The 10,606-nt window shown below is 41.2% G+C and overlaps 1 protein-coding gene across 1 annotated transcript; it reads left to right on the forward strand.

Moving 5' to 3' along the window:
• The first annotated feature begins 25 nt into the window (after window positions 1-25).
• On the forward strand, window positions 26-8,978 carry ARPC5 (actin related protein 2/3 complex subunit 5). The gene is made up of 4 exons (XM_042925345.1): window positions 26-351; window positions 2,683-2,755; window positions 4,795-4,971; window positions 7,598-8,978. Exons 1-4 carry the CDS (start codon window positions 209-211, stop codon window positions 7,658-7,660), a joined length of 456 nt encoding a protein of 151 aa, XP_042781279.1. The 5' UTR covers window positions 26-208; the 3' UTR covers window positions 7,661-8,978.
• Window positions 8,979-10,606: the final 1,628 nt, after the last annotated feature.

A 10,606-nucleotide genomic window follows, 5' to 3' on the forward strand; every position in this document is an offset into this window, starting at 1 on the left:
AGGAGGCTAGAGAAGAGCATGAAGCTGAGGAGGAAGGAGCGCCGCCAGCGCGCAGGCCCAGAAGCGCCCGAGCCCCGGCTGCCGGCGACGCCCCAGAGCGGAAGAGGGAAGTGAAGGCGCCAGGCTGCGGGTTCCCGGTGGGTGGGCTACGCTTACCGAGGTAGAGGCAGCACCAACAAGAGGCTTTTGCCACCGGTCCGGATCGGGGATGTCGAAGAACACGGTGTCGTCGGCCCGGTTCCGGAAGGTGGACGTGGATGAGTACGACGAGAACAAGTTCGTGGACGAGGAAGACGGGGGCGACGGGCAGGCCGGGCCCGACGAAGGCGAGGTGGACTCCTGCCTGCGGCAATATCCTTGCGTTTGCCGGCCTCCGTACCCCACCGCGCCCCTCTCCCCGGACCCCGCCGCCGGCAGGGTCTGCGAAGCCGGGGCCGCTCCCGGGGCACGGGCGCGGAGCTCACCTGTCTCTTTGGGCTCCCCCACTCTGAGAGGGCAGGGGACGCTCCCATTTCTAACCGAGTCGCCCCGGGACCCCAGGGTCCTGCCTGGGAAACTTGCCCTTCCCGGCGCGCCTTCCCCGCCCCCGATTCCTCAGGTTGCGGCCGGAGTTGCTGCCTGCAGGGAACTGGCAGGGCGGCCGCGCCCTCGCGGCGCGGGGGGAGGCATCTGGTGCTGCTCTGTGGCCCTCGGAGGGCGCCTAAGTTGTCCTCCGCAGGACGGTGCCTGCCGGGGCCACGGTGGCTCCAGAAATTTCTGATTGGGAGGAGCGGGCTGCTTCTGTTCTGGTGGTTTGGTTTTGGCAGCGTTGGGAGAGTTTATTCCTTGCCGGCAGGGAAGGGGCGATTTGCAGAATTGAGGCCCTCTGTCCTTTTAGCCCGTGGGCTTTTTTGCTTTTCTTTCTTTCTTTCTTTTTTTTTTTTTTTAAGAGAAAGGAATTTGGCAATATATAGGTTGCAAGATAAACAATTTGCTAACCCGGGGGGCGGGGGGGGGGGGGGGTGAGTCCAAAGCAACCAACTCGGGCGAAGGAAGCTTGGAGCCTTTTACCTGCTAATAAGCAAGGGACAATAGAAAGAGCTTGCATGTGGAGAATCCCTGGAAATATTTAAAATAAACCCCAGCGAATAAAATAGATGAAGAATAAAATAGACGATGAGTCATTTGTACGAAGCAGAATGGTTTTTGTAATCCTGAAATCGTTTCCATTTCTGTTAAAATGTGGCTGTCAGTTCCTGGTTTTTGTTTTTGCATATTTGAATATTCATAATTTGAACATTTGCACCAGATATTTTTTAGAAAAATGTAAATGTTGGAACAACTAAAGCTGTAGTTTTAGAGATTCTCAATTACTGAATTCATTCATTTCTGATTATTCTCTAATGTATTCATAAGATAAGACTTTTTAAAACCCTTTCCTCATCTATATCCTATTAAAGTATAATGGGGAAATATGAGTGAAAATATTTGGTTCTACTATATCTAGTCTTAAAGGCACCTAAAATACAGCATTAAACATTTATCAACATACAGATGTTTCTTTGATTTCCACAACCTTCATAGTCAGCTGTTGCTATTTTTCATTATTTAAATACTTAAATGTTTTGGGTCTTAAAAATGAGCCAATCTTGCAAAAGGCATGCTTTTTCTAGAAGTTCGTTAAGCCTTGAAAATAACAGCTTACCACCAACCCTAAGGCTTGTGTTTTTGGTTTTGGTTTTTTGGTTTTTTGTCAGACGATCCCCCCTCCCCGCAGAAGCAATGAACATTATTCTGTCTGAAAACATTCTTTGTGATGGATAAATAATGTTTTGTGAAACTAACTGTAGGTTGGTGGGTGATAACTCTTAACTGGTACTGCTGTATTCATATAATGGGTCTGCTTTGTATAAAATAAAAAGATACTGTCTCTTCTTCTCTTGTTACAACCGAGAGACAAGCTTTGGTCAGGCACTACAGATGGAGGAACAAGTGAACTCTGGTTTTCCTTTTAGGGGAATGATTGTAGATTCTGACAGTCTGATTGGCCTTCCGTGCCTCGTACTTGCTAACTCACTAGTGCTTCCAAAGACTAAATTTAATAGGTATGATATAAGACAGTTTTAATAACCTTTATGAAATATAAGAGAAAATATCCAAAACAGAAAAATTAAGCTGCTGCCTAAAAAGTCACTGAATTATTAGCTCTTTTGTGACGCCTCTTTTCATCAATATTGAGAGATTGCTAATGTATATCATTTCGATTGCTAGAATAATGACCAGTATTTTCTACCAGCATTTCAGTTAATGTAGAATATAAGTCTAGCAAAAGTTTGGTCTTTCATTTTTCCAGTTAGAATCACATAAAAGACATTTTGGTTGAGGATAGGTGTTTCATGTTGGGACCTATTAATTCTTTTAATATAGCTTTGGATAATGTTTGCATGTGTCTTACTGGAAAATGAAAGGCTATCAAAGTGTTCATTTAGTAATTGGAGCCACGCAAGAACTGGTGGTTGCTTTATTACCTTCTCTAGTGTTTTCAGTATCATACCTTTGACTGACATCCTTGAAACCAACATGTTGAGTTTTACAATATTGAACGTAGTGACCATGGTAATTTTTCAATGTAAAAGTCAAGGCTTAAGAGCCAGTGCTTTCCTGAGGCCTGCCCTCTCCTGCTATGCCCTTAACCTCCATCACAGGAAATATGACCGCTGCCCTACAGGCAGCTCTGAAAAATCCCCCCATCAACACCAAGAGTCAGGCGGTGAAGGTGAGTCACAGACAACTCCGTGATCTCTGCTGATATCTTAGCATTCTTACCAAAATCCTGGAAATGTCTTGAAATCAACAAATCTTTTAACTATTTACTGTCTTTTACATACAAGAGCTCACAATGCAGCTTGATAGGTAAAAATTTACATATGAAAAGTTAGCACTCTGATATCGAGCTATGATAAGAGAGCATTTTGTATGTTCCGTGGAAGCCACTCAGGTTGAAGTTGAGCAAAGGCTTGAAGAATAAACAAAACTTTTACGAAGTAAAGCGATTCTACTTGGTTGCTTTTTAACAATTTTTCTAAATTATATAAGAATTAAATGTTTATAGAAAACTAGTAATCTTCATCATCCTACTGTCCAGAGATAATTGGTTATTACTTTTTGGTGTTGCTATATATTTATAGAGCTTTTCTATTGGTATTTTTTTTTAATAAAAATGGAGTTTTATAACTGACTTTTTTCTTTTTGCAATATACATGAATATCTTATCTTGGCAATAAGTTTATTTCTATAAGCCTCTTTTTTAATACCTGCATATAGATATGCTGCGGTTTACATATAACTAATCTCCCTTTGTCATATATTTAAAATATTGACCTTTTTTTCTTGTCAGCAGTACTGAAATGAACAATTTTGCATAAATTCTTATTTGTTTCCTTTGAATAAATTCCTAGAAGTGCATTGCTGAGTTTGAGAATGCACGTTTTTTAAGACTTGGTACGAGTGTTATTGCCAAACTGCCCTTCAGCAAAACCTGACTTACATTCCTGGGCAGCAGTCTTTCAGTGATTCTTAAGAACATTTACTTAGTGTTTAAAATGTGGCCCAGGGCTCTGAACCCATTGTCCATAGGAGCCCTAAGGATCTCTTTATTGAGTATTAGTAACAGTTTGGGCAAATGCATAATAATTATCTAGGCCACAATAAGAGGAAACATTTCTTTGGTTTTTGAAAATGGTGGGGAACGTCATTGAAATTTCAATTTTACCACCTTCTGCTTTTATGTGGCTGAGTTTTTATCACAGTTTGTGGGTGGAGAATTGTAAGAATGTTTTTCTAAATTGGGTAATTGCATAGTCTTTAAACTGAAAAGAGCAATAGGAGGTAGAAACATTCTGTAAAACCCTGATCAGTAGGAATGCCGAAGAGATCACTCTTTCTTGAATAGGAGAAGTGAACTGTTGGAAGGGTAAATTAAATGTTCTCTTTGCTTGGCTTCATGGGTGAAAAAATAACTTTGCTGTTGGAGCAGCCTTTTATCAAAGAAAAAAAAATTATAAATGAAGATCACTGTATCTTATATCTTGACTATAGATATGAAACTTAAAATTTAAGTTTTCTGAACATATTGTTTTTGAAGGATGGTTCAAGGTAGAACTGCAGCTCATTTTGTCTTCAGATCTTTTTCTGAGTACAAGAAGTAAAACTGAAATGTGGGTTCAATGACATTGGCAAATTAGCACCTCTATCTGTAAGCAAATCCTCTCAGCGCCCCTTCAGATACGTCAAGAATCTGACCCCCTCCACTGCTACCATGCTAGCCAAAACCAGCCTGTGTTATTGCCATAACTTCCAAACTGGTCTCCCTCCTTCTGCCTTGTCCCCTGCCCCCCACCAGTCCCACCTCAGCTTATTCTCAGCATGGCGGACAAAGTGATCCTGTTGAAATACAAGTCAGGTTATATCGCTGTTCTCAAAACCTTCGGAACACCTTCTCATTTCTCTTAACGAAAGCCTAAGTCCTCACGGTGGCCTGCAGGGCTTACACAATCTGCCCTCCCACCACCGCTCTGACCCGTCCTACTCTTCCACTGTTATCACTCTGGCCACCAGGGATCTTCTTGCTGTTCCTTGAACACCCGGAATATACTCTAACAGCAGTTCTTTCCTCTGACCGACATACTGTTCTCTGATACCCCCAAGGATTCTTCTTTCATGTCCTTCAGGTTTTAAATGTCACCGTCTCAGTGTGGCCTTTCTAGAGCAACCACTTGGCACGCATATGTCTAAATGTTCTGTTCTTATCCTCAGGATCGAGCAGGCAGCATCGTCTTGAAGGTGCTCATCTCTTTTAAAGCTAATGATATTGAAAAGGCAGTTCAGTCCCTGGACAAGAACGGTGTGGATCTTCTAATGAAGTATATTTATAAAGGCTTCGAGAGTCCCTCTGACAATAGCAGTGCTGTGTTATTGCAATGGCATGAAAAGGTGAGTTATGAATTATAAATCTCTGTGGCCGGCTCCTTTATAATAGTGACAATGACAACTCCTCTCATCTGGATAATTACTTTGACTTGGTTATACATCTTTGTCTTTACAAATAAATGTGTGAAAGTGAAAGTTAGATTTTATGCTTACTGCCTTGGTCCTAAGAGATTCTGATTTGCAACACATTTATTAGTAATGAGTATTGTTCATTTAACATAATCTTGAACTTTGAACTAAATCAAAACCTTGAAAATAAACAATAAAAAATCAAGAATTCTTGGACTGTGGCCAAAAGGTAGAAACAACCCAAGTGCCCATGGACAGATGAACAGGTAATCCATTTTATGCATACACCACATTTTGTTTATTGGACAACCAAATAAAGGAAATTATGACACATGACACAGCACTGATGAACCCCGAAAACATTACTCAAGGTGAAATAAGCCAGGTACGAAAAGACAAATACTGTGAGATTCCACTTCTATCAAATATCTAGACTGGGCAAATTCAGAGAAACAGAAAATAGATTAGAGGTTACCAGGGAGTGGGGAGGAGGGAGAATAGAGTTACTGCTTAATGGGAACAGCATTTCTTTTTAGGGTGATTAAAAAGTATTGGAAATAGACAGTGGTGGTGACTGTAGAATCCTGGGAATGTAATGAATGCCACTGAATTTTACACTGATGGATGGTTAAAGTAGCAAAGTGTATGTTATATATGTTACACAATTTAAAAAACTCGCGGGTGGGATGAAGAATTCCTGTATTTTTTATGCATTTCATTCTGCAGATAGTACACAGTCCATTAAAGAAATAGTTAAGGGGAATTTTTAGCTTTAGCTTAAAAGTTGATAAGGTAATTTTTAACACCCAACACTTAGGTAATATTAATATTAATGTAAGCAGTGTAACATTTAAATAGAACCAACCACAGAGAAGGGATATGTTCTCTAATATCTTACAGTTCCCGGCACTCAGCTTTTCAGAAGCTATTGTGTGTGTCTGAGTGAAAGCACATTCGGAAATACGAATAGGTAGTAAAACTTGTCCATTAGTCTTGGCCAAGTCACTTGGTCGCTCATGCACTGTCAAATAAAGAGAACTAACATTTACGGACACGGTAACCATACCTCCCGTTTGCCCCAGTTTATGCCTGTTTTCCCAACATAATTATGAATAGTTCCCTTTCACTCCCCAGTGTCCCACTTGGAGAATAACGTACATGGTCCTCCTGTTCAGGAACACGTTCCATTTGCCAGCCACTGTACCGTTAGTTTAGGTTTCATTCACTCCTTAAAACAGCGCTGTAAGGTATAAAACATCTTTATCATCCTCAATTTAGAGGTGAAGAGCCAGCTTAAAAACCTAAGCAACCTAGCTCCTATCTAGTCTCAGGATCATAGTAGACCCTGAGGGAGCACTTACTGTATTCCAAGCACCTTGTAAACATTAACTCATTTAACCCTCGTAAAAATACCAAGAGGGAGAGCTTGCTATTATTTGCCTTTTGGTGGGTGGGGAAGCAAACTGAGGCTCATATTAAGTTTTCGTTGCTTCCTAACATCACTCACCGGTTTTTGCCAATCTGTCTCCTAAACGCTTCTCCAACCATCTACTCAGATACACCTCTAATGCAACTCTTCATAGCATCTCTCCCAGTCTGTTGCCGTAGCTTCCTAAACAGGCCTCCGGCTACCAATTTCACCTCCCTCAAATCTCTTCTCCACCCGGTCGCCAGAGTGTCCTCTCGAAAACCCAGATCTACCCTGTCAGTCACCTGCAGAATAAAGCCCGAGTTCCCAGGTCCAGCCACTCCTCTTCATGTTATTCTCCCTGTGCTCCAGCAGCGAGCACAGTAGTATTGCTTCCCGGAACACCCCATACCGGTTCACACCTGCATACTTCTGCTCGTGATTTTCTCTACCTCAGTGGCTCCTTACACCCCAGTGCACACTTGTGTGTACAGAATGTTATACTATATTATAGTATAGTAACGATCTCTACATGTCTGTCCCTTCCCAATAGACCAGAAGATGCTATATCCCTAGCATCTAGCACAGTACCCAGTACATAAAAGTATTCAGTAAGTAAACCAGAGCTTCAAATTCCTGATGCTTAGTCATGACTTCCAGTTTTTTAAGGTAAAGTCAAAATTACAGTTCCTAAGTTCTTAGCTATTAAATAATATATTCTTAGCTCGGGAGAATAAAAAGAATCTGACAAACTGGCTAATCTAAAGGAACTTAGGACAGTTGATCTCGATTTCGATTTCTTCCTGCCCGTGCTAAGAAGAGAATAAAGTGAATATCCTAAATCTATACTTGAGCACCTGTTTTAGGCAAGAACATGCTGTAAACCTTTAAGAACATACTGTTATTCGAAAACAACATACTAGAATGTAAACTAGTATCTCACTAGCGTGTGGGTACATAAGGGTAGGGACTGTATCCCCAGTGCCAAGAACAGTGCCTGGGACATGACAGGAGTTCAAGAAGTGTTTATGAAAATTAAAGAATTCAAAATCGGTAGCGGCACACATTCCTTCTTAAAGAAAAATGTTCTACTTGGTATGAGGACTGACCCTTTATGATTCTGTCAACATTTACGTTTTGGTCTATTTTTAGGCACTTGCTGCCGGAGGAGTGGGGTCCATTGTTCGAGTGCTGACTGCAAGGAAAACTGTGTAGCCCAGCAGGGTCTGGGTCTCTCCTCTGGGTGTGGGAGTTGCTGGTACAAAGACCAAAACAACCAAATGCCACCGCTGCCCTTGGGGGTAGCATCTGTTTCTCTCAGCTTTGCCTTCTTGCTTCCTTTTTCATATCTGTAAAGAAGGAGATTACATATCAATTTTCCTTTCATGAAAATTGGGATAATATAGAGGAAACGTTTCAACAGGAGTGTTTCACGCTCTCAAAACTATTACGGTGATGTGTATACCTGTCTGTATATAATATAATTTGCCTTCAAGTTTAAGTGTGCAATTTTAACCCCTATTGGCTGATGGGGGTTTTTTTGTTTTGTTTGCATTTTTGGTTTTTTGAGGTGTTCTGTTTTGTTTTTGACTAATAGTGAAAAATTTGATCTGAATTTGAGGCCAGTTTCCTAACTCATTGCTAGCCAGGAAATGATCTTTACAAAAAATACCTTTGAGAAACTGGCAGCTATTAACATTGCAAAACTGGACCATAATTCCCGTATTTAAGCAAAATGTGTTTCTGGAACAGGTGGTGGGTGAACAGCACGACCGAATTCCACCTTTGTTTCTGCTTACCTCCAGATCATGTGAGCTTAAGTATGCCTCTTCCTCTCCGCACCCAGTAATCATGGCCTCTCGATTTCTCTGTGGTCTCCAGGGTCCAGAGCAAGAAGTCTTGCTCTATAAAAATGTATCTATGAAATGCCAGAGCCTGTTTGGCCTGAGCATAAAACTTTGTTCTAATAATATGACCCTATTTGGGGAAACTACTCCAAATCAGAAAAGACATGAAAACTTTGATGAAGTTCAAACTCTGGGCAGCCTGTGAATGAAATGCTGATTTATTTAGAACTCTAATAGCTGCCTTAGACATGATGAGGTATATAACTAGTATCTGATATGCCCTATAAATGTCTTCAGTGTTCTTCAGGGTAAATAGGATCTTAAAAACTTTGGTTCAGATCCAGACATCTACACATTCTGTATTTTAGCTTAGTGGTTCTTAAAAAAGGAAAACGCCGCATAGCAAAAAGTGTTTACTTGTTGGACAAACCAAATGGGTTCTCAAAAAATGACCGGTGCTTATAAAAAGTTATTATTCAATGGCTCCAAAACAAACCACCCAAATGCATATGACCAAGAGGGAAATCAGCCTGTGTTTCGTATTTACATTGGGCGCCAGTTTCATAATCACTGTCTTATGTGAAAACTGGTGGGGAAATTCTATAACCTCTTTGCTGTTTTTGATACCTGCTTTTTGTTTTGTAAAAATGATAAAGTTCAGAAAATAAAATGTCAGTGTTGAATAATTTATTTTTCTAACTCCTATTTTAACACTTATGAATGTGTGATTAATTACGAGGGAAGATTTCCTGTTTTACCAGAAGGTTGTGCTCTTGACAAGAAGTAATTTGGTACAGGTTTCTAAAACTACTTTATTCAAATACAAAGTAGTGGAGAAAAGGAGACAGTCGTCGATGATGTCAGAGCACCACCAGAGCCTTTGGAACGATTCCTCGCCTTCTGGGTGCTCGCTGAGCACCTGGAGTATCTGCCCAAAGACCCAAACCAGAGTGTGCTGTGCTCATTTCTTACCAGCTTCTGAGCCCTTTCTCGCACCGCTGCCCCTGACTAGACACCTGCTTTAAAGGTTGAGAAACTCAACAGGAGGCGCGCCTGCGTGGCTCAGTGGGTTGAGCATCCGACTTCGGCTCAGGTCATGATCTCACAGCTCCTGTGTTGGAGCCTCCCATCAGGCTCTGTGCTGACGGCTCAGAGCCTGGAGCCGCTTCAGATTCTGGGTCTCCCTCTCTGCCCCTGCCCCACTCACGCTGTCTCTCTCTCTCTCTTTCAAAAAGAAACATTTTTTTTTTAAGGCAATTCATAGGGCTGTGAGTTAAGAGAAGTTAAATAATAGGTACAGTAGGCACAGCATAACTGTACAAACTTCAGATGAAAACAAGTGATACTGCAATACTGTTTTGTAAAATCCTTAACATCATTTTCATGACTATAGTGTTAGAGAAAATTCTGGAGCTCCATATTTTATAGTCCCAAAGGTGGGTGTGTTCAAAGACTGCCAGCCTATCAGCTTTGCTCAGAAAGACAGTAAATATATTTAACAATTAATACAGCATAGGGACTAAATCAGAATGGACTCCAGCTGGAAACAACCGTCTCCATGGAGTCCTCTCAGCTGAATGTCAGCCTAGGTCACAGCATGATGCAGGGCTGCCGTGGTGGAAAGGGGATAGGATGAATTGTAAAAGATACAAATGCTAAGGGGCACTTTGGGCACAAGAGTAGTTCTTTACCTTCCATTCTCTTCTACTTGAATCTCAGTGGTTTTATGGTCTCATTTGAGCCATTTTTCTTCGTTTTGCTTTTGCCATTTCTTAAAGGAGGAAAAATGGCACACACACACCCTTTTTGGGTCATTTGGTAACAGCACCATTTAGGTAACAAGTCTTAAGGAAACTCAGTAACATGCAATCAGTCCGTAGATGATACAAATTCACACATTTATAAGCATTTACTGTGTTCCCAAGGATCATGAAAGACATAATAGAAGAATAATACATAGTAACTAACTTATAAAAAACAGGTATGAATAATTTTACCCTCCCAAGTATTTTTGAACATTTCTTCAAATGCCAGTTGTGTTTAGAGCATGTAAAAGTAGTCTATTAACATGGAAACATCAATAATCCTGCCTAGGTCCATGTGGCCCAGTTACATGGGCTTATAAAATATATGAATTCCAACACCAATAGATATAACACAAATAGCAGGAAGCCAATGACACAGCACCCCCAGCATGTGGTAGTACCACGGCTTTTAGTTTCCAACGCAAGATTTGGTTGGAGTGAGAGTAAGTGGACTAAGACATGAAAGCCACCCTTGATCGAGTACTTCCTATGTGTCAGTCCCCTTCTAT

This window comes from Panthera leo, chromosome F3, assembly GCF_018350215.1.
Source record: "Panthera leo isolate Ple1 chromosome F3, P.leo_Ple1_pat1.1, whole genome shotgun sequence".
Taxonomy (NCBI): Eukaryota; Metazoa; Chordata; class Mammalia; order Carnivora; family Felidae; genus Panthera; species Panthera leo.

Bases quoted from the DNA above. Each gene is read 5' to 3' on its own strand.
- ARPC5 (XM_042925345.1), top strand. From the start codon at position 209: ATGTCGAAGAACACGGTGTCGTCGGCCCGGTTCCGGAAGGTGGACGTG. The intron at 352-2,682 runs ATATCCTTGCGT...AACCTCCATCAC, and splicing joins GTGGACTCCTGCCTGCGGCA to AGGAAATATGACCGCTGCCC. The intron at 2,756-4,794 runs GTGAGTCACAGA...TCTTATCCTCAG, and splicing joins CCAAGAGTCAGGCGGTGAAG to GATCGAGCAGGCAGCATCGT.